General features: G+C 53.5%; 3 protein-coding genes across 5 annotated transcripts; 1 reads left to right on the top strand and 2 right to left on the bottom strand.

Annotated features, from left to right (window-relative positions):
- The first annotated feature begins 359 nt into the window (after nucleotides 1-359).
- SSTR4 (somatostatin receptor 4) lies at nucleotides 360-4,585 on the top strand. Of its 3 annotated transcripts, none has more exons than XM_090134588.1 (3): nucleotides 360-2,272; nucleotides 2,488-2,598; nucleotides 2,676-4,585. In XM_090134588.1, exon 3 carries the CDS (start codon nucleotides 2,841-2,843, stop codon nucleotides 4,029-4,031), a length of 1,191 nt encoding a protein of 396 aa, XP_089990714.1. In that variant the 5' UTR covers nucleotides 360-2,272; nucleotides 2,488-2,598; nucleotides 2,676-2,840; the 3' UTR covers nucleotides 4,032-4,585. The 3 variants fall into 3 exon arrangements, with proteins under 3 accessions (XP_089990714.1, XP_089990713.1, XP_089990712.1); XM_090134587.1 differs by having other exon boundaries at nucleotides 2,419-2,598; nucleotides 2,804-4,585; XM_090134586.1 differs by having other exon boundaries at nucleotides 2,392-2,598; nucleotides 2,804-4,585.
- Nucleotides 4,586-5,015: 430 nt separating this feature from the next.
- Nucleotides 5,016-7,567, bottom strand: THBD (thrombomodulin). The gene has a single exon (XM_031597822.2). It carries the CDS (start codon nucleotides 7,520-7,522, stop codon nucleotides 5,879-5,881), a length of 1,644 nt encoding a protein of 547 aa, XP_031453682.2. The 5' UTR covers nucleotides 7,523-7,567; the 3' UTR covers nucleotides 5,016-5,878.
- A 4,129-nt stretch (nucleotides 7,568-11,696) lies between these two features.
- On the bottom strand, nucleotides 11,697-16,213 carry CD93 (CD93 molecule). Its single transcript, XM_031597821.2, has one exon. It carries the CDS (start codon nucleotides 15,861-15,863, stop codon nucleotides 14,202-14,204), a length of 1,662 nt encoding a protein of 553 aa, XP_031453681.2. The 5' UTR covers nucleotides 15,864-16,213; the 3' UTR covers nucleotides 11,697-14,201.
- Between the last annotated feature and the right edge of the window lie 6,696 nt (nucleotides 16,214-22,909).

The following is a 22,909-nucleotide window of genomic DNA, read 5'->3' as shown; positions in this document are numbered from 1 at the left end:
GGCTGATTGCTGTGCTGCACTTTACTGCAGGAATTGCACCTTGCTCTCAGTTTCTAGCAGCCCCTGAGCACCTGCATGCAAAAAAAAAAAGTGAAAAGAAGTATGCTGGCAATGAAACTGGAAAGAGAATCAGATTAGAAACCAGATGTAAGTCGGTGATAATGATGTAATCAGCCATGGGGACCGTTAGCTGAAGGAAATGATACATACCTTATCATGAGGAGCGTGTGCATCAACGCTGAGCCGTGGAAATTGGCCTAATTCAAGGCAATCATGTGTTGTTACAGCCCGCGTGCGCTGCTGCTGGGCGCATCCGTGCCGCATCTCCAGGCCCACCCCAGACTTTGGGTGCTGGGAACCCTTTCTGCACATTTTTCACATCTCATTGAACGTTCGTTTTGACCGGAGAAGTACAAGATGAGTTCACTTGGGGCTTGCCTGGAAGGATTATTTTGTTTTATTTTCTTTGTTTGCCTTGGCTGCTCACTCAAGGGCTCCGTCTGCCCCCTGCTTGCAAGGGCAGCCAAACCCTGGAAGAATTGGTTGCCGTTCTTGTGCTGAATTTGGAGAACTGCACCATGGAGACCTGAGCCCAATTCTTCTGTGCCCTGCGGGTGGGTTAGCCCGCTCAGTGCCAGCCTGCTCCCTTCTTGCCCGTGCTGTTTGAACAGGAGCACAGGCCAGCATTGGCCATTTCCCCCTCTTTTGGATGCATTTCAAGGTGGATATTCAGTTGCAGCCAGAAAAAAAAGACACTGAGTGCCTTTTGTTGGGAGGCCTGGCAGGGCAGGGGGCAGGCTTGGCTTTACAAATATTTAGCTAGCAGCAACTGGAGGGAATATGCCAAGAGTGAGCTTAGGAAAGTGTGTGGTGCTGCATTTACAAGGCTGTAAGTCAATAGGGTGCAGACTGTTGGGTGGGTGCTCAGCATCCAAAAGCCACGTGCAGGCTGAGGCTGCCTGCTCTCCCCATATATCAGGTACATATTGGATGTATGCACCCACCAGGAGCTTGATCGGTGTGTTATAGGATCATTAAGGTTGGAAAAGACTTTTAAGATCAACTACTCCAACACCAAGCCATCCCCACCATGCCCACTGACCATGTTCCTCAGTGTTCTCACCCCAGCCCTCAATCAGTGCCAGCCCCTTCTGTGCTTCTCCACAGCCAGGACATTCAAGCTGGGACATCCTAGCCAAAAATGTTGCCAGCTGCAGGATTAATGATGGCCATATATTTAAGCACCAAGAAGACATAGGCACCTGCGTTCCCATGCACATTGAGCCTATTCTCAGTAACATAATATGTGCATTTATCTATATTGCTGCAGTCCAAACTCCTTCCATATAAAAATTCAGCCAGCTGGTTGCCGGCTGCATCCCTGCAAAACTCCCACAGGCACTGCCCAGTGAGCAGGGAGCTGACTTGCAGACAAGGGAGAGAACCATAAAATCATTGAATCATGAAGGTGAAAAAGACCACAAAGATCACCCAGTCCAACCATAGCCCATACCTACCCACATCCACATCCATACCCACTGCCCACATCCCGCAGTACCACAACCTTACAGTTCTTGAACACCTCCAGGTGACCCCACCACTCCCTGGGCAGCTGTGTCAGTGCAGAATCACTTCTGGAGAAGGAATTGTTCCTAATGGCCAACCTGAACCTTGCTTGGCACAACGTGAGGCCATCCCCTCTCGTCCTATGGCCGTTCCCTGGGAGCAGAGGCCGACCCCACCTCACACAGCCTCCTTTCAGGTCCTCCTTACAGCCCTTCCTGTAAAAAATGGGCATCACATTACCAAGTCCTTTGCTCCCAGAGTGTGTTGGGTTGGATTTGTTAAATGAAAAACCCACGGGGATGCACAGCATGCTGAGGGTCTGTGCTGCTTTGCGGGTCCCACCCAACAAACAGATCCCATCCATTTCAGGGCCAGCAGCACCCGGCCTCACTGGGGCAGCTATTGCAGCCCTCACCCCTACCCTGCACATCCCCTTGTTACTTCTTGCACTGGGAAACGAGCGCAGGGATAGGGAAGTGTGAAGGATGCGGGAGCGAGCGCAGGGAGAGAGGGGGGGGCGGGCCGCCGCCGTCACCAGGGCAACAGGCCTCCATCGCCTCCCAGCCGTGGGGTCCCTGCTCTGCTCAAGGCTTGGGGCTCAGACCCCCCCCAGCACATCTCCGGGCTGCGGCATCCCCGCCTCCACAATGGCCATGGCCGGAGCGGGAGGAATCCCGCGCACTTAGAGGAGAAAGAAGGGGGAAGGGTATGTCGGATGCTTTGTTTTCAATGGGAGTGCAGCGAGCAGAAATTGGGCTTTTTTTTTTTTTTTTTTTTTTTTTTGTAATATCGACGTGTCATTTTATTTATTCGTTTGTTTTTAAGATGGGAAAGCTTATTTCCGTGGTACAGGTGATGCAGGCCGGCGAGGCTCGGCTACATGCAAATCCGGAGAGCGCGGTCTGCCTTTCGCTTTAAAAGGTTTGGATTCTGCCGGTCATCTGATCCAGGTCAGCGGGACTTTCCTCAGCAGCAGCCCTGCAGCCCCTCGGCCGGGAGCCCCCCGGCTGTGCATCCCTACAGGACCGGGAGGTAAAATCTCTCCGGATCGCTCTCGCGTTCCTCTCGCTTTCCACCGCGGGGGTGAAGGAAACCATTGGGATTTGCAGGGGTTCCATCAGGCAGCACCGATTCCTGATGCCGCCACGGTGCCCCCCACCCCCGCTCCCTCCCCACGGCCCCTGAGACCCCCGGGGCCTGTTGAGGACGGCGGTGTGGGGCCCTCCCCTTCTGGCAGAGGCCGGCACTCGTCCCCCCATGGGCTGCCCTGCAGCATGAGCACCAACGCTGAGCACCTCCCACCGTGGGCCGCCTCCGCGGTGCCCCCCAACGCCAGCGCAGCCTGGATGGAAGGGCCACCAGCACGGGGCGGACGGGTGGGCGAGCTGGCGGGCATGGTGGTGATCCAGTGCATCTACGCCCTGGTGTGCCTGCTGGGGCTGCTGGGCAACTCGCTGGTCATCTTTGTCATCCTGCGCTACACCAAGATGAAGACGGCCACCAACATCTACCTGCTCAACTTGGCCATCGCCGACGAGCTCTTCATGCTCAGCATCCCCTTCGTGGCCACCTCGGCCGCCCTGCACCACTGGCCCTTCGGCCGGGCGCTGTGCCGCACCGTGCTGGGCGTCGATGGCCTCAACATGTTCACCAGCGTCTTCTGCCTGACGGTGCTCAGCCTGGACCGCTACATTGCCGTGGTGCATCCGTTGCGGGCGGCCACCTATCGCCGTCCACGGGTGGCCAAGATGGTCAACGGGGCCGTCTGGCTCCTCTCCTTGCTGGTGGCCTCACCCATCCCCATCTTCGCCGGCACTGCAGTCACCCGTGATGGCCAAGCGGTGGCTTGCAATCTGCTATGGCCTAGCCCAGCCTGGTCGGCGGCCTTTGTGGTGTACACCACACTGCTGGGCTTCCTGCTGCCGGTGCTGGCCATGGGGCTGTGCTACCTGCTGATCGTGGGCAAGATGCGGGCCGTGGCGCAGCGGGTGGGCTGGCAGCAGCGCCGGCGCTCTGAGGGCAAGCTGACACGCCTGGTGCTGATGGTGGTGGCTATGTTTGTCATCTGCTGGATGCCCTTCTACGTGGTGCAGTTGGTCAACCTTCTGCTGCCCGGCCGCCTCGATGCCACCGTCAATAACGCCTGCCTGATCCTCAGCTACTCCAACAGCTGCGCCAACCCCATCCTCTACGGGTTCCTCTCGGAAAACTTCCGGCACTCCTTCCATGGTGTGCTGCGGCGCTGCCTCGATGCCAGCCTCTGCTGCTGCCCACCCGAGGCGCGGGCTGTTGGCGATGAGGAGGAGGAGGAAGAGGAAGAGCCCCTGGATTACCGCGCCGTGCCCCGAAGTGACCCCAAGGGCAAGGGCTGCATGTGCCCACCGCTGCCCTGCCAGCAGGAGCCCGTGCGCCCCGAACCCTGCTGCAAGCCTGGCACCCTCCTGGCAAAGACCACCACCTTCTAAGGTGCCCTCTGAAGCCCTGCAAATAGGGTGCTGGGTGAGGAGGGCCACACTGCCCTCCCTTTAGGAACAGAATGCTTTTCCGATGACTTTGCCCCCATTTCTGCTGGGGTGTCCCCCTGGCATTCTCCACTCCTCGACCGCGCTGTGCAGCCTGATGAAATAAAAAGCCATAACGCTGGCCCGTGACACAGCTCCCAGCCTTGGCTGAGTGATTATTGCCACCAGGGAGCCCCCAGGCTAATGGCTGGGTTCCACCCCAGGGAGGATGCAGGACGGGAGGGCGGATGGGAGAGGGCCGATGGGAGAGGCCATGGGCACAGAGGGGACCCACGTGCAGCCCCTGGGGACATGAGGTCACCGGCACGGCACGGCCCAGTCTCTGCTTCTGCATGGGACCCTGCCAGGGTTCCACCAGCATTTCCCACCATTTCATCCGTGCCCGGGCAAAAAACAGGCTGGGAAAAAAGCCACCTGCCAAATGGAACTGCAGCTTTGAGTCCTTAACAGGTGCCCACCTTGAGTCTCTCCCCTCATCTTACAGGGAAAGGAAAAACTTTCCACAAGGGTCTACAAATAAAAAAAAATCCCACATCCCCTCCCCAAATCCCCAGGCCGAGGGACCAAACCGATGCTTTCCAGCAGGAAGGCTGTGCTGCAGAGAAGCATCGCCCTCAAGGGCACTTTGAGCACAGTTGTGGGAACTGACGAGCAGCGCTGGAGCTGCACCGAGCAGTGTTAAATCAGCCACTTTCAGCTTGTTTGGGTTGAGCGTCGTCCTTTTCGTGTTATTCCCCTTCTCCACTATTTCTGGCTCATTCGTTCTATTTTAATGCTGCTGGTGAAGGGCACCCTTTCAGCACAACTCTGCTAACCAACAGCTCTGCTTTGCTTCTGGGGAGCCCGGCAAAGGGCTGAGAGGTGCTTGGGGGGGAAGGAAGGGGGGTCAGGCTGCAAGGAGGGAAGGAAGAACAGCTCGTTCCCAGGTTTCTATAAATCAGACGGTAAAAGCTTTATTGGTCTGCACACAACATCACGAGGTGATTGCGCGTGGCGTAGGGTATATTTCCAACAAATAAATAAGTATTTACACATTTGCTGGGTGTATAAAACAGTGGGTTCAACAATTTACATGAGGAAAGCGACAACTGGGGCAGCATGGAGCTGGCGTTCATCTCAGGGCCTGCTGCATTGCTCAGTGCCCGAGGGGCACAGATATCCCCCAGCTCTGAGCCCAACATCCCATCCAGAAAGCTTGGCACTGAGGCTGCCTGCTCGGGCCAGCACTGACAACCCCGGGGGCTGTTTCAGGGATCTCCCCCATTCCAACTCTTTCTGCACCCCCCCCGCCCCCAACCCCCCATTTATCCTCCAGGCTGCACCTGCAAAGCAGGCAGCAAGGTCTGGAACACAAACATCACCAGGAAGTTTTGCCATCAACTTCCACACAAATTAAACTCAGCCGTGGATGAAAAATTAAAAAGGAAAAAAAAAAAAGAAAAGAAAAAACACGAGAGCAAAAAGGCACAGTGTCACCAGCACTGAAAATGCCCTTCCTACAAATGACCCCAGTGCTTTTGGAATACCCATTTCACCCCCAAACAGTCCCCAAGTGGTGGGAGGGGAGAGAAATCAGCACTTTAGCCCCCCCGTGGTGATGCTCTGTGGGGTCCCTGCATTGCTGGCAATCTGAGAGCTCTGCTGCCACAGGTCCGTATGCAACAGGCAGGGCAGGCAACACAAGAAGCCGAAGCAATGAATTGCTTTCCTCACTTTCTCTTTACAAAACCAGGGGGGTTACAACCAAACGTTACCCAGTTCCATCCGCGTCCTGCTCGCTGCCAGGCTCCCTACACTTTCTGGCTGGCAGACACCTGCTGGAGCCCCATCTCCTTCTCACGGGGGCTGCCATACTTGTACTCCATCGAGCTGGGGGGATGGCAGCGTTTCCTCACCAGGTGGTAGCCGACGGCAAGCAGCACCAGCGCCGTGCACAGCACACCCATCGTGATGCCCACCAGCGCCCCGGGATGCAGGTGCTCTGCTTTGGGTGGGATATGGCTGGGGATGGGCGGGGAGGGGCCAGAATCTCCTGAGTACTCATCCACGTTGTCGTCTGGTGAGATGGGTTTGCAGTGGTTGATGTCAAAGGGCACGTAGCCGGGCTGGCAGTGGCACACGTAGCTGCCGAGCGTGTTGGTGCAGTTGTGCTCGCAGTAATTATTCTCGCACTCATCAATGTCAATGCAGAGCGTGACACCGTCGGGCAGGTGGTCCGTCACAAAGCCTTCAGGGCAAAAGCAGGAGAGGTTGCTGAAGTCACACTCGGCCAGGCATCTGCCGTCCTCGCACTGCCGCACGCACTGGGTGGGATTCTTCGGGTCGACAACGTAGCCGTTGTGACAGCTGCACTGGTAACTGCCAGGCACGTCCTCACAGATGTGGTCGCAGGGCCCAGTGCTGCAGTTGGGGACGGGCATGCAGTGCCCTTCCACCATCTCGTAGCCACGATGGCAGCGACACTCGAAGCCGCCCTCGGTGTTGTGGCAGACCTGCTCGCACACCTCCGGCACCCTGACGCAGTCGTCCACGTCCTGGCAGCTGCTGCCGTCGGGGCCCAGCTGGTAGCCCTCGGCACACATGCAGTGGAAGCTCTCCCCGTCGGGCACGCAGTGGTGATCGCAGGGAGCACTGGCGCACGGCGACAGGCAGCCGCGCCCGTCGGGGCCGAGCTTCTTGCCGGCCGGGCAGACGCAGCGCGGAGCCCCGCCGAACTCCTCGCAGCTTCCCTCGCAGCCGCCGTTAGCCAGGAGGCACTGCCAGGCTCCCGGCTCGGAACGGCCCCAGCGCGTTCTCCCGCTGGAGGCCGCGGCCTCGCAGAGCAGCTGGAGCCCCATCGGCGAGACGACCGCGGTGGAGCCGGGAGGCAGGGCCATAAAGTCGCCGCCGGTGGCGCCGAAGGGGGTGCGGTAGGCGAGGGACGCCCCGTCGGCGAGCGGCAGGCGCGGGCAGCTGTCGGGGTAGTTGTACTCGCAGAGGAAGCCGTCGGCCGGCTCCTCGCAGCTCCGCTCCTCCCAGCTCAGCTCCCGGGACACCGCCACGCACAGCTGCCCGCAACGCCGCCCCGACGGCGCCCAGTTGTCGTAGTCGGTGCGGGTGTCGCCGGTCACCCACTGGAAGCCGCGCAGCCGCCGCGCCGGCTCGGTGCACAGGGTGGGCAGCCGCAGCCCCAGCCACAGCTTTCCGTCGCGGTTCCGCAGCAGCAGCCCGATCGCATCCTCGGCCACCGTGGAGCGCACGGTCATCAGGTGGCCGCCGTGCCGCTGGCAGGCCGCGCTGGCCGCCGCGAAGGGCCCCGGCTTCCAGAAGACGGCGAAGCAGTCGTGCTCCAGGCACTGCGCCCCCGACGGGGCGGGCGGCTCCGGCTCGCCGAGTCCCAGTCCCAACCCCAGCACCAGTCCGGCCAGCAGCAGCGGCAGCGGGAGCCGCCGCATGGCGGGCGGCCGGCGCGGCGAATCTCTGTCATACCGCCGACCGGGGCGGCAGCTTTATAGAGCTCCGGCCGCAGGAAGGAAGCGCCTCCGGGGACGGGCCGCCGCCGGGCCGGGAGGGATTGCGGCGGGGGCGGCTCCGGCGCGGAGGAAATCCCCGAGAGTCGGGAGGTGCCGCTGGGCCGGGCCCGGCCGGGCGGGACCGCGGCGGGGAGGGGGCGAGGCGGCCGCCCCTTCGGGGATGCGGGAAGGAAAAGGGAGGGGGAAGAGGTGAGGAGGGGGGAGTTGTGGGGAGAGTAGAAGGAAAGGAGGCGGGGAGAGGGGAGGGGAGAGAGAAGAACAGTAAAAGAGTGGAGATTGATTTAAAAAAAAAAAAAAAAAAGAAGAAGAAGAAGAAGAAAAATGAGAAAATAAGTAAAAATAAGCAAAGATAGGATGGAAAGGAAGAAAAGAAAAACGAAGAGAGGAAAAAAAAGGAAAGAAGAGGGGCAGGGGAGGCACGGGAGAGGAGAGGAGAGGAGAGGAGAGGAGAGGAGAGGAGAGGAGAGGAGAGGAGAGGAGAGGAGAGGAGAGGAGAGGAGAGGAGAGGAGAGGAGAGGAGAGGAGAGGAGAGGAGAGGAGAGGAGAGGAGAGGAGAGGAGAGGAGAGGAGAGGAGAGGAGAGGAGAGGAGAGGAGAGATGGGGACATCAGAAGAAGGAGAACAGAAGGCAATCGCGGGAGAGCTGATGCTGCCGCAGGACCCTCTAGGACAGGCAGGGGACAGCGGTGGCGGCACGGGAGGGCAGTGGGTCAGGGGCTGCTTCGTGCCCGAGAGTGGCGGCCGTGGTGGGGGGGCCCGGAGCATCTCGGCAGCCCCAGCGCTGGGGTAGCGGCTCACAGCGGGACTCCTCGGCCCGGTCGTGCGATCCCGGCCGCCGGCGGCAGGTGGCAGCGCCGGGGGGACGGACGGTGCCCGGATCGCTTTTTGAGAAGAAACCGAGGTTTTTGTGCAAAAGGGGAGAGAAAGTCTGTAAGCTCTCCGGGGTTTCGCAGTTTTTTGTTAGCGAACGACTCGGGACAACGCTTCCTTGCACTTGTGGGGCGCGGTGTCAGCAGGGATGAGTGACAATCCCTTGCGGGCTTCCTTTGCAATTTGCAAGGCTGAGGGATTTGGGGTGAGAGGGCAGAAGAACATCCGCCGTGCTCTGCACGGCAGCAGCTATGCACGGAACGGGGCTTGGAATTAAAGCAAGTCATGTGGGCTCGAAATTAAAAACAATCACGTGGCTCTCCAGGGGAAGGAGTGCGAGGCCGCCTCCTGCTCATGGTTTTATGACAGCTTGGCCCCATCCGTGCTTTTATCCTTGCGGGATCCACCTCTCCTATCAGAACATGGCCGAGAGCAAAATAAAAATGAAAAGCAAACATCTAAAGCTTTGCCACTCAAGGAAAAGGGCATTTGACCCTTCTTTTCAATTTAGAGAGGGATGTTTTTTACTTGGAAGGCTCAGCCGCAGCAATTAGCCCTCGGGATCCCCTGCAGAGAAACAAATCCGTGCTGCTTCACTCCACTCCTTGAGAGGAGGTGACTTTATTACACCCTCCAGCCTGATGTGCCCTCTCCAATTGCTCCTGGGAGGCTGCGGGCATTGGGAGAAAGGGAAAGATGGGGAATAATGATAATGATGATCATTAATAATAATCAATACTATGGATAATAGCTCCCCTGGCTTGCTGCCCCAGGGCTGCCCTTCATCCCTGCCCTCCTTCCTGCTGCCCTACATCATCCCTCTTCCCATGTGATATGTGTCCCTTGCTCTGGCTTCATGGAAAGTTATTCCTTAGGAAAGGAAGGACGAGTTACTCATTCAGCAGTGACTTTTTAAAGGAGCTCTGGCTCTGCCAAAAGGAGAGCTGTCACCAATGCTTGGTAACGCCCATCTTTCTTGGCTTTAAAAAAGCAAAACAGCTAAAAAAAAAAAAAAAAAAAAAAAAGCAAAAAAGTGTTTTTTCCCCCAGTTTTCATCTTAATGGCTTTTTTTTTTTTTTCTTTCCAATTTCTTGTGCCTCGATTTTTCTTCCCCCTTCTGTTTAGCTTTGTTTTCAGAAGCAAAAGAGGAGAATAGTGGAGGAAGGTTGGTGGAAACAATGGGAAAAGCAAAAAGACGGAATACAATTAGTGACAAATAAAATAACAACCCATGTGTTTTGTTTTTATAAAGATATTGTAGAAACATAAATTTCAGTTCAGGGCTGTGTGCTGAGCAATATTTTGACATTTTCCAAGAAAAACTTCCAGCCATCCCAAAACAAAGCTTTCCCAGAAGGGTGAGGTATGGGACCACCATGCAGACGTCCTTGCCCTTGTCTTGCTGGTAGCAGGAGACATGCAAGGCAGAAGACATGGGATTAATCATGGTTTGACAATGCCTTTCTATTCTGATGATCTTTTCCCTCTGGTGCCCCCAAACCATCCCGGGGGTTTGCTCATACAGCCTTGACATGCTGAGTCACAGATCAAGAAATGCCTTTCCTGCTGACATACCACTATTCCTCGATAAAAGTTGATTAATCACAGTGCCCTGCAACTTACAGTTATTGCAAGGCTCCTACCGGCTGTCTGCTGTGATAACAGAACGGGGAATTTTCATATTAGTCTGGTCTGAGTCACCCCAAAATGCCACCGTCACCCCTCTGCCAAGGGAATGCTGATAGTGGACATTTGCAATGGGTTTTCTGAGCTGTGGTTACAGGGGCTGTGCGTCATGGATTTTCTTTCATATGTTGGATTTGGGGAATGGAACTCCTAATACCAGGATGCTGACAGAGCACTCCTTTTTAATATTCAAGTGATGTCAAAAATGAGAGAAGAATTAAAAGCGGACTGTTGGAAGCACACACCCTTCTGCTGGGGACCTGGGTACACAGGAGAACCCCAAAATGAGGTTAATTCTCCTCTGTGCCACCTCGCTGACCAATCTGATGGTCTTCTGTGATGGAATGATGGCATTGATGGACAAAGGAAGGGCAACTGATGTGTCTACTTGGACTTGTGCAATGCCTTTGACAATAGCTGTCGGAGTGGGTGCAGAGGTGGGCACAGAGATGCTCAGAGCAGCACCTCTCTATGAAGGAAGGGAGGTGGGCTTGTTCAACATGGAGAAGAATCTGGGGAGACCTCAGGGAGTTTATAAGCAGGAGGGAGAATGACTTTTTACATGATCTGATAGTGGCAGGACAAGGGGGAATGGCTTTAAATTAAAAGAAGGGAGATTTAGGTTAGATGTTAGGAAGAAATGCTTCAGTCAGAGGGCAGTGAGGCCCTGGCACTGCTGCCCAGAGAGCTGTGGGTGCCCCATCCCTGGAGGTGCCCAAGGCCAGGTTGGGGGGCCCTGGGCAGCCTGAGCTGGTGGGGGGCAGCCAGCACATGGCAGGGGTTGGAGCTCAATGATCTTTAAGGTCCCTTCCAACCCAAGACATTCTGTGAGATATTTTTTAATATCTTCCCCACCCTAAGGAAATCTGGGGGAATTAACTGATACCTACTGTAAACGATGGTTGACACATGGTTCAATTTATAGAGGACAGAGGGGTGTTTGAGTTCCTCTGTGCTTAGCTGGATGAAGCTTGCCAGCCCCTGCTTGAGGGAACACTGAGAGTTTTGCTGACACAAGCACAGTAAGCTCTGAACTCTATGAGCTTTCTGTTGAGCCTTGCACCATCCCCAGCACTTGCACAGCAGCTGGAGTCACTCAGGGAGCACGGTGAGTCCTCAGAAAAACCCCATCTCTCCTCTGTCACACTGTCACCAGTGGATCTACTTGGCAAGGCTTCAGCCTCACTTACCAGCCTTGAAAGAGCTTCAGGGAGCCAAATGCCAAGAAATATTTACAGAAAATAAAGATAAAAAAGAGGAAATGAGCTGACACTTAAAGCATTTGTTTTTGCAGCGTCTGACTTTACAGGATTTGAAGCAAGGCACATGGTATTTTTGCAGATTATATGTTAACATTACTCAATATCTTTTCTCTAAATTCTACTGGCAGAGTTCTGTTTCCTTGCAGCACCTTTCTCACAAATGGGAAAAAAGAGATGTGGGTTGGGTGGCTGAACTACTGCACTGCTATCCTAGGTCACTGCAGGTTTGGGTTGGTGATTTGGTTTGAGTATAGGTATAAAACAATCACTAGAGGCGTGTTCCATTAAGATTTTATTAGTGTTTGATCAGAAAAGCAACATACAGTGCTGTTCAGCATGTGAGAACTTTCTTCTTTCAGTTGAAGGCAGCCAACAGCTGTGGTGCTGTGCCACTGCTCTGGGGATCACAAAGCACAACTCAGTACTGACGTGCAGTTTTTCCATAGGGTGAAATATGTCTGGATTCTTGGACCATAAAAACCAAACAATAAACAGTTGGAAAAATACTTCAAAACATTTGGGATGGGATGGGCTGGCCAGTCCTGCCATCCTGACAGTGAGATGGTTATAGGATCTGCTCGGTGTGTGCAGATGGAGAGGTGTGAGCATTCCCTCTCTCCTGACTGTAAGCCAGGAGTACTGAGCTGTCTGATCCCATTCCGTTCCGGCTTTAGCCCAAGGTTTTCACCCTGGGCTCTGGATAACTGATGAGGACTGAAATATTCCTGCTGCTTTCATGGCAGAAAGAAAGGGAGATGAGATTATCCAAGTGGAACAGCACCATACTGGAGGAAGCAACATCAGGAAATACTCTGCTTAGAAGAGCCAGACTGAACCTAGGCACGTATTAGTGCCTTCCTGCCATAGGATCTGCTACATTGGTGATGCAGTGTGTGCACCAGAACATAACAATTGGGCAACAGAAATCAAGATGACAGGTTTTACAGATGGGTTTCGGGAATGAACAACTCCCAGGTTTTTGCCTGCTCTGAATCTGCGCTTGTGCTTCTTTTTCCTTCTCAGAGTGGAATCAAACAATTAAATGATACCATAATAGGAAAATCATGGCAGAAAAGCTCCCAAGACTATTACTGTTTTGAAACCACCTCGGCTTTTGATCCAGCAGCCCTGAACTGGGGGGCACATCACTGTGACTGCTCCTTCCCCATACAGACCCTGAGTTAGTGCAGACCAACCATGCAGGCTTCATGCTCTGTATGTAGGTTATCCCACTGATTTGGGTGGGATTATTCATCTGCTTAATTTATTCATGTATTCAGAAAGCTCTGCTGGCTTGTTGTCATAACAAAGACACGCTATGAATTTTCTGCAGGACTTCCAAGAACGCCACTGCTGCATTTGCTGCTGCTCCAAACCACTGTGTGGAGAAAAGGAAGCACGAGCAGAACATTAAAAAAAACATTTCTATCAGCTAGGAGCTACACTTTCCTGTTTTGTTTTCTTTTACAATGGAGGAATGAAGAAGAAAGAACAGCAGGAAAGGGGTTTCTTCCACATGCGGAAGAACAGGATGCAGGTCAATGCCCGCAGCAAAATCCTTTGTGTTCAGTTCCCATTTCTGTTGCAATTAAGCCTCAAGTATACAATAAAAACAGCAGAATCTTCAGGAAACCAATGTACCCTTAAAATGAATGCAGGCTGTGAGCTGCCTCCTTGCTGCTAGGGTGAAAGGTGCTTGCCTGCATTGGGACAATCAGGATGCAGCACTGCTGGGGGTGCTCCCATTTCTCTGTCTCCATCTCTTGCTGCTTCCCAGCAATACAAATCCAGAGGGAGATGTGTCTTCTCTCTTTTTTGGAGCACTGAGCCTGAGATGGGGGAGAAACTTTGCCCTGAGAGAGCATTTGCTTTGAAGGGGGTTTAGAGGTTCTATACAGTAGTTAGCGAACACACAACATCCAGTGCATTGCTTACAGGGATGGATGGAAAAAACATTCAGCCCAGACCCCACACATGCTTAACTCAAACAGTCCTGAAGCCCCACCACCCCTACAGCTCCTGCTTTGCTGGAGGGTCTTTCTGCTGCTCGACTTCTAAAATGTTTTTTCTATGGCTTCTCTAATGACATCTTCTAAAAAGCAACAACAACAAAAATATCAACAATGAAAACCAGCTGCTTGTGGCTGCAGCTAATGGTTCTTGCCACAGTGAAACACTTCGAAATGTGAACCCTGTTTCACTGAGAACAAGGGGAACATGGGGGTTGAACGGCAGACTGCAGAATGCAATGTAGGTAAGGAGAGGGGCACAGTCATATATATATATATATTTTTTGAATGACAAGGGATTGGTGGTGGGGGAGCAGGGAAATGGCCGCTTTGGAAACTCCACAATTTAAATCTGAGAAGGGGAGACCGAATGACAGATGAGATTAATAGTTTTCTCTTAGGAAGCCAAATCACTATTCTCCTTTGCTGCAATTTCCGAGTCCGGTGAGGTTTTGCAGAGCCGAGGAGCAATGCAGGCAGGGAACCCCTACACCATTCCATCTCAGCCTCTCCGCTCCTTCCCCATTAACCCTTCACTTCGGGAAGCAGAGGTTTATACATTTCAGCTAACACTCCCAGCATGATTTGGGCTGCCTTCATATCCACACACCCAACACTTGCACCTGCCTTGGGGTTGGGATCGGATCCTGTTTTGCCCAAAGCCCCAAGACAGGCTAACAGACATGAAGGCATGCAAAATCATCTCGGAAAGAACATCGCCCACCCCACTTCACTTTGGATTTCCTTTGCTTGCAGCCCCGCAGTTTGGGCACCGTTACCTGCGCTCACTGCCTGCCCTGCTGCGGCTCTCGGGCTGCTCGGGCACCCAGCAGTAGTTGTCCGCTGCGCTTTTGGCTTTTGGCTTCTCCTGCCTGGCCGCCCTCTTTCTGCAGGCCACCAGGGCCAGGGCGAAGGCCAGCAGCAGCAGGATGGCCACCAGGCTGCCCAGGATGTAGTAGAGGAGCAGCCGGGGGCCATCAGCGCCGTGCTCAGGGCTGTGCTCTGATCCCACCACCGTGGGGGCTGGTGGTGTCAACCCACCGGGAACGGCTGCAGGGCTGGGGGTGCCCAGGGTCCACGCGGTGCTGGTGGTCCGGAGGATGGCGGTGGTCCCTATGGTGCCTGCCAGCTGCTCTCCAGTGGTGGGTGCAGCGAGGCAGCCGTGTCCATCGTCCTGCAGGAGGAAGCCAGGTGGGCAGGTGCACTTGAAGCTGCCGGGAAAGTTGTGGCAGGACCCAGAACAGGGGTCTCGCAGGCACTCGTCCACGTCCAGGCAGGCATCACTGCCAGGCTGCTGCTGGTAGCCGGTGTTGCAGGTGCAGCGGAAGGAGCCAGGGATGTTGAGGCAGAGCTGGGGGCAGGCATTGGGCCGGGCGCATTCATCCTCATCACGGCAGTCGTGGCCATCAGGCCCTGCTGTCTGGTAGCCAGGCCGGCAGGAGCAGTAGAAGCTGCCGGCCGTGTTGTGGCACTCGTGCCTGCAGGGCCCCTCCAGGCACTCATCCACATCCACGCAGTGGAGGCCATCAGGCGCCAGGACGTAGCCAGCCTCACAGATGCACTCAAAGCCTCCGGGCCGGGGCTGGCAGGTCCCCTGGCAGGGGTTGGGGTGGCAGGCATCCTCAGGCAGACAGGAGGCCATGTCTGGGCCCAGCACATAGCCGCGATGGCAAGTGCAGTATGACGGCTGCCCAGGTGTCTCCACGCAATTCTGCTGGCAGCCCCCGTTGTTGTAGGCGCAGGTGTTGGGGCAGAAGGGCCCGGGAGGATGCCAGGCAAAGCTGTCCCCCTCCAGCTGCCCCTTGCATACAGAGAAGGCCTGGCTTGCAGCCCCCTCGCAGACCACCTCTGCCAGCGTGCCAAAGGGAGCGGCAGCCAGTGCTGGGCTGCTCACCCTGAAGGGCGTCTCGTAGCTGACCCGGCCGGGCCCCCCGAGCCGCAGGGGCCCGCACATCCCCCGGAAGCTGAACTTGCAGAGGAAGGCGGGCAGCATGGCCCGGCACGGCCGGTCAACCCATCCTGGAGACCCATGGGGGCCGGCAGGCCGCAGGGCGACGCAGCGGGTGCTGAGGCAGGTGACGTGGGGCTCGGCCAGCCAGGCTGAGTAGTTGCCGGGCTCCCCGCTGGCCGCCCAGGCGAAGCCCCGCAGCGGCTCCTGGGTCTGCACGCAGTGGCCGCGCTCCAGCCGCAGCCCGATCCACGCCGAGGTGGCCGTGCTGGCTGCCAGCAGCCGCTCCAGTCGCTCGGCCTCAGCCCGGCTGCTTGCAGGAGCCAGGTTGCCGCCGTCGTGCTGGCAACGTTCCTGTGCAGTGCTCCAGCCCAGCTCGGCCCGGTGCAGCGTGTAGCAGGCGGTGTCGGCGCAGAGCACCTCGGCGTCCTCACCCCGTGCCACCGCCGTCGCCAACAGCAGCAGCAGCAGCAGCAGGGCCGCGGCCATCCCGCTGGTTGGACGGATGGACGGACACTGCCTCACATCCCCTCGGCCCGCCGAGCTCACCCCACGCGCATCCTGTGCTGCCGGGGCTCCTATTTATCAGCGGAGGCTACTGCTTCCTGTAGTGTGGTTGCGTGTTGATCACGGGCGGGATGTTTGCCTCTGTTTCTTCCCTTCTCCCCAGGCAAGGCTGGCTGCTGCTTCCCATTTCAGTCGTTTCGTCGCAGAAGTGCTTTCTTTATTTTGGCCGGCGCTGTTTTTCTGGATGAGAAAGCAGCCTGCATCCTGCTTTTTTTTGGTTCCGTGGGCTAGCTCTGCTCACTCACCCGCTAGATGACTTTTTGAATCCCTAAAAGGGCCTTGTAGCTTTCAAGCATGTATTGCTGAAAGCGGGCAAAAAAACAAACACGACAAGCCATGGGATCCCTCGCCATCCGCCTATGAAAGAGACAGAATATTTGGCACGGTGTCTAGTGCACAGAAATTGCATTTTCAGAGCACTTTTCCCCTCTTGGTGCGCTTTAAATAGCCCTGGAATAGGAGCTGGGTCGTGAGAACCTCCATGCTGCCAGAACGGAGCCGAGCCCATTGGAGCACCGCTGCAGCCTCAGCCCCATCCCAATATCCCCTCACCTGACCCCAAACCCGGTGCAGGGCAGTCCGCTGGGTTACATTGGTGTCAGTGGCTCCACAGCAGGCCGTTAGTTCCAGGGCAAAGATGTGAACTCAGTGCTCTGTGATGTTTAAACAAACACATAGCAGCTACTTATTTCTTTTTTTTATTTTTTTGCAAACTGTCCTTCTAAAGCTGATTCCTGACAGTTAGAGCAGTGTTTGCGGAGAGGTCAAGTTGGTGACAGCATTACAGGCTGAGTAATAGCCCGTCCCGCAGAGCTGCACAAAAGCCTCTCCTGATACAATGCTCCTTTTGCTTGCCATTCGCTGTTTGGAGGTCTCTGGATGGAGATGAATGGGCTGGAGAGGCTCGATGACACCAAGCAACATGGGACTGCTCATCTGCCCAATCGTATAAATGTCTGGTATGCCAGAGGGTGGAAGAACAAAAGAGTCAAGTGCTAATGTGGAGCACAGCATCTTGGCACACCATGCGGCTGCCATGGGATGCGAGGAAAGCGGTGCGATAAGCAGAGCTGGGATGAGGAACAGCTGCAGTTGTGGATGTCCTCATGCCTGCCAGAGGCTGGGGCATCTGCCTCTGCTGGGTCTAAAGAGCTGTGGGGTCTGAGCTACCTGGGCTCCATCTCTATTTACACCCTAAATATGAAAGTCTCCAAAACCTAAAAACTACAGATTTTTCTTCTCTTTCCCCAGACTTGTTCATGTACCACATCCCTGCAGGAGACCTGGGTGCTGGGTACCTTCCAGACCTTAGCACACCTAAAGCTGCCATGACCTTCGGCCCAACAGAGAGGACAGGAGATGCAATCCTATTGCCACATCCCATGAAATCCACTATGGGGATGAAACCCCAGCTATGTGATGGTGTTACCTGTCTGCTCTGAGCAAAGGAGAACTGTTGCTTATGGAAAGCACAGCTAGCACTTGCAAGCCATGGAGAATTCTGGTTCAGCAGCCAAACTCCAGCACTGGCTTGGAAGGAGAAAATACTTTGATGCCGTCTAAAATTATTTTTATTCAAAATTTCCTACTGGAAGAAATGGGAAGAATTCCCTTTTATATGTTACAAAATAACAGTGCTCAACACAAAAGCATTTCCTTTCTGTTACCCCAGAACATATCTTTCCTTTTGTAAAAACACTGCCAGTGTTTTCTCTTTCCAGCTGACGCAGCCCAACAAACTGAGCACTCAGTCTACCATGTATTTCAGTCAATCCATACAAGCATTTTTGTCAAAGTTCCATGGCCAAAAATGGCCTGTTCTCAGCCCCAGCTCCTTTCAACCCTTTCCAGTGGGTGTTATGGACAAAACCAACAGTAGTTAGATGTGCAATGAGAAGTGATGTGTAAGAAGTTGCCCCGGCTGCTTGATCAGTTGCTGGTGATATTTTTCCTTATGTTGTGCACGAGATCTGATGGGGTCTAAGATGTGGCAGTCAGTGTCCCTGTGCAATGGATAAGATCAAGGCTGTAGCATCAGATCCTTTCCCTCCATTTGCAAGAATACAGGTAATAATTTTTTCCACTGGCTTTTTATTTTTAAATAAATGTTTGGCTGTTCCTGCTAGAGCTGTTTACAGGCTGGTTGCAATTCCAACAGGAAGCCCCCCCCCCCCCCTTCCCTGCACTTTTTAGTGAGATCTTCATCTACAAAGTTTATGTTAGTATTTTTGCCCACAGGTTTGGCAAGAGAGTAGGCTTTGGTAACTTAAAAACACATCATGCTTCTATTGCTTTTATTAAATACATCACACTTATTAAGTTTGTTCTCGGTTGGGTTGATGCTCCTATTTGAAAAGCAAGAAAAGTCCTGGTTCTAAATTAAAGGGGTTTGGTTTCTCAACCCCCCACAGTTGAACAAGTCTATAAACCCCTGTCTGGGCTGCTAATCAAAACCAAATTATCTTCTCGAGACCAGAAATCCTGCCCAAAGGCACGCTGCAAACAAAAATAATGAAGGACTTGGTTAAAAAACATTTCTCAGAGGCCAAAGAAGGAAATGTATATGGTCTGCCTGACATCATCCCCAAGTGTTTGTGCAGAAGGCTCAAGGCTAGGAAAGGGACAATGGCCCTGGGGGTGGGGGGACACCTGCACAAATAGCTGCTGAGAAGAATAGGAGGAACTGGGTTTCCTCTGGGACACCAAGGACAAGCAAGAGCGGGGCCTCACCACCCTGATGCCATGGGGATGGACACTGTAAGTCAGTGCAGGAGGCTGGGGTGAGACATGGTGAGGTGCAGCTGGGCCGGCTCCCGTTGATGGTTTAGAACACCATTTATATAGCCTCCTCTGCGGCTTGCAATAAGACCTGATTGGATTAGCGTGCTGTAAGGACAGGAACCTCCACGTCAGATCTTTATCATCTGCTTTTAAAGTCAGAAAATCTTACTAACTGGAATGTTTTCCAGTTGAACGTTTCTGAGGGTGATGCCTAGTGGCTGGAACGGCCAACAGGAAAAAGGATACTGCTTCATTTAGTTTCTAGCTGTCATCTGAATTACATTTATGGCAACAATGAGTATGCTGGCTCGCATGCCTGGCAGCCAGGTGAAAAAGAGCAGTGATTTTTTATAAGGTTCTCATAGAAGGGACAGCTCCCAAAACCAGTTGTCTTCTGCTTGATTAACAGCTGTTTATGAGGGTGGACAGTGATAGGACAAGGGGGAATGGTCTTAAACTGAGACAGGGGAGGTTTAGGTTGGATATTAGGAGGAAGTTTTTCACACAGAGGGTGGTGATGCACTGGAACAGGTTGCCCAAGGAGGCTGTGGATGCCCCATCCCTGCGGGCATTCAAGGCCAGGCTGGATGTGGCTCTGGGCAGCCTGGTCTGCTGGTTGGTGACCCTGCACACAGCAGGGGGTTGGAACTGGATGAGCATTGTGCTCCTTTTCAACCGAGGCCATTCTATGACTCTATGATTCCATTCTATGATTGTTTCTGTGGTCTATCTGTCTCCATCTGTCAGTTGTACATCATTTTTCTGCTGAAATGTTAGCATCCGGTAATTTCAGACCCCATCCCATGGAGCTGTGGGCCCCTCTCCCTGCCCTCCCTCTTCCAGCTCCTCCCAGTCAGCAGCACCGGGAGCCGGCACACGCAATGCAAAGCATCAGCCAGGCTGCCAACAGCCCTGGGGTTATTTAAAAAAGCCTGGAAGGAAGTAGAGAAGCAAGCAACTTTGAATACAAGGGGGAAAAAAACATAACAACAAATAAAAAACACTTCCAAAACTCAGAGTGTAGCAGAACAGATCAGTGACTGCCCAGCAAGGCTTTGCAAACAGGCGTGAGCGCACACGTTACGATATTACATGCACAAGCATGCCTATTTGTATACGTATTTATGAATATTATTATTTTTTCATTTTGAGGAAAGTGTTTGCTCATTTTTCTATTTTTATCAACAAGTGCTTGTTAGGAAGTTTTTAAGAAAAGCTAAGGAAAACATATCATAATCTTTGGTGGTAACTGAGTTATTTTCCTAAACCCTTCTTCCAGTACTGTGATACAGCAGAGCCCCAGGGCCGTGGCCACCCTCAGAGGGAGCCTGATGCACCTAGATAGGTGCATATCTGGTGATGCAGACACAACAGCTGCAGGATCAGGATGCCCCCAGCTAGTAAAGGCTGTGAACACACCGCTATCAGCAGTCCACATGAAAGGCAGCCCTATAAGAGGAGTGCTTCATGCTGCCACCAGCCTTCATCTGCGCAGACAAGAAGAAACAGAGCATGGCATCACACCTTGCTCTGAGCTTCCCTTTGTCCTCCGTTTGCTTTTGTGCTACAGGCAGTGCTTTCCATCTAGTGCTGAGACAAGGAGCATTTGAGCTGGGGTGGGGATGCTCCAAACCTAAACACACGTGTTGGCAGGAAAATGGCTTGGCAACATTTCAGTGGATGGAGAGCAATGGGACTGGCTCCCATGTCCTGCAGAGCTCATGGGATTTTCCACAGCCTGCTGGCTTGGGAATGAAGCTGCTCATGGGCCAAGACGACTATAGAGGTGAGGAAAATGCAGATGTCTTGCAGCCTGTTCTCTGACTGAGGACTGCTGTGCCAAAAAGAAGGGTCCTCTTCCTGTTTTGGTAAACAAAGAAAGGGTAACTGAAGTCATCTACCTGGACTTGTGCAAGGCCTTTGACACGGTCCCACACCTTATCTCTAAGCTGGCGAGAGATGGATCTGAAGGCTGGACTACCCAGTGGATAAAGAGTGGGATGGTCACAGCCAGAGCGTTGTGGTCAATGTCTCTACATCCAGGTGGATGCTGGTCATGGGTGGAACCCCCCAGGGGTCTGTCTTTGGACCAGTGCTCTCCAACATTTTTACCTCTGCAAAACAGCCCAGCTATGTGAATCCCATACTCAGATAACACTCATACCATGTGCATACCTACATAAATAGTCTTCCTTCTTCCCAAGGCAGTGCTAACAAACCTTTGGAGTTTCAAACAAACAGAAAAACCACCCAAGTTGTTAGTTTATGTGATGCAGAGGGTGTTTGAGTTACTCCTGCGAGCACATCTTTTAATTTTTGATTCCAAAAGTGGTGAGTTTTGTGGGTTTTCCATTCTGGGCTTACTTCCTACATGCAGTGCCTTCACAATTTGGGTTTCCCAGCAAGGAGCCCTCCGCTGGCCAGCCATGCCCTTCTCACTAATAAAACCAGTGGAAATTATGTTTTTCCTAACAGCTCGAGACACCTCCAGTCCTGCCAAGCAGAAAGTTCTCCTCCCACCGGCAGTCCGAGTGAGGAGCTGTTTGTTGTCTCCCTGGGAATAACAAGGAGTGGAGTGGGAAGAAAATCAAAACACACGCAGTGAGGACACGGTGCAGGGAAGATCCAAACTTGCAAACTGTCCCCTTTCCACTCATTACACTCATTTGTTTTCCTGGGGGTGTTTCCTATGTAAATCGTGTATCTGCTTTTATTGTGGAACGGCGAATTGCTCTGAAATGATGTTTTTATGGGTTTGTTCCCCAATTCAGGTCGCTCAGGAGGCAAATCATTCCTGGAGCTGGGTTCCTTACTGCTCTGTCCCTTTTGACATGCTCCCGTGTGACTCTATAGCCACAACATTGTGCACTTCTCTGTATTAATGGGCAGCAGTTTTTCATTTGCCTCCCCAGCCCTTCCATCGTCCCGTTGCTGCACATTTAAAGAAAGACCCAAGAAGTCAGGGGGACGCTTTGACATCAGCTCAGAGCAGAGGTTAGCTCTCTGCATCTGTTTGCAATGCACACTCCGAGCTTGCACACTTCCTGCCATGTGTTTGGGATTAACGGAGGAGAAAGAAAACATCTCCCTGCTCCAAGGCAGCACCAGGATCTGCCAGAGCTCGATACCTCGCTGACCCCAGGGCATTTCACCACCCTCCATCAGCACTGCTCCAGCCTAAAATTCAGGTAACTCTGGGGAATGGCTGTGGGCAATGGGCCAGACCCTGCCCAGCAGGGTAGGGCAGAGATCTTGCAGCACAAAGTGCTGATCCTGAGCAATTTGCCCTGAAAAAAAACTTAATTAACTCTTTATCAGCTGGGACTCCACTTGGGGGAAAAATGAAACAAAATGTATTAAAAAAATAATAATCCACCCACAATAAATGCAGAAATGCTTCTATCCTGTTTTCATGCAGATGGTTTTTGGAAGGCTGGATCTGCTGCAGCCTCAGAAAGCATCCAGCAGTGAGACCACCCGTGAGCCTCGTGGCTGCAGCGCCGCTGGGAAGCATGGACATCATTAGAGGGGGTGGATGTAATGACTCTCACTGGACAGACATTCACCTTCTGAAGGCTTCTGCTTGTTTTGCAATTAGTTTAACAGGAAGGGGGCTGTTCAAAGAAGGGCATAAAGGTCCAGTTTCTATGCTCAGCAACTCATAGCAAGACCACCACGACAAAGGTGCGATGCACAACAGCTCTTGTGATGTAGAGCCAATGGCTTCCCCATTCCCTTCCCTTCCCCATTTCCTTGGCTCTCCATCAGCACAGGGAAAAGAAAAAGGAAGAAGGAAGGAAAAAATGGAAGGGGGAGAAAAAAGCTTTATTTGGAGAGGTGGGAGCAGTGGGAAGGCTTGGGGTCACTCTCCACTTGTCGCTCATGCTGAGAGTTTCATCCTTTGGCATTTTCATCCTTTTCTAGGAAAACCACAGCACAATCCCGGTGTAACTGTAGGGCAGAGGAGAGGCAATTGATGATGTTTTCTTTTTGATGAAGTAAGCAAATAGTTATCTGGATGAAAGGAAATGAGTGGTGAGTTCCCACCCGAGTACCGCCTCACTTCTGAGCACTGGCGCTGCATGCCTCCCTTCCTCCCTTTCATTGCCTATAAAGGAGGAGGGGAGATCTGCCCCATGCCTGGCTCCCAAGGCTGTTCTCCCCCTGGTCTGAATGCAGGCTGGTGG

This window comes from Phasianus colchicus, chromosome 2 (assembly GCF_987193195.1).
Source record: "Phasianus colchicus chromosome 2, bPhaCol1.hap1.1, whole genome shotgun sequence".
Classification (NCBI taxonomy): Eukaryota; Metazoa; Chordata; class Aves; order Galliformes; family Phasianidae; genus Phasianus; species Phasianus colchicus.
Note: the sequence above shows the minus strand (reverse complement) of the source record. Positions and strands in the feature narration are given on the sequence as shown.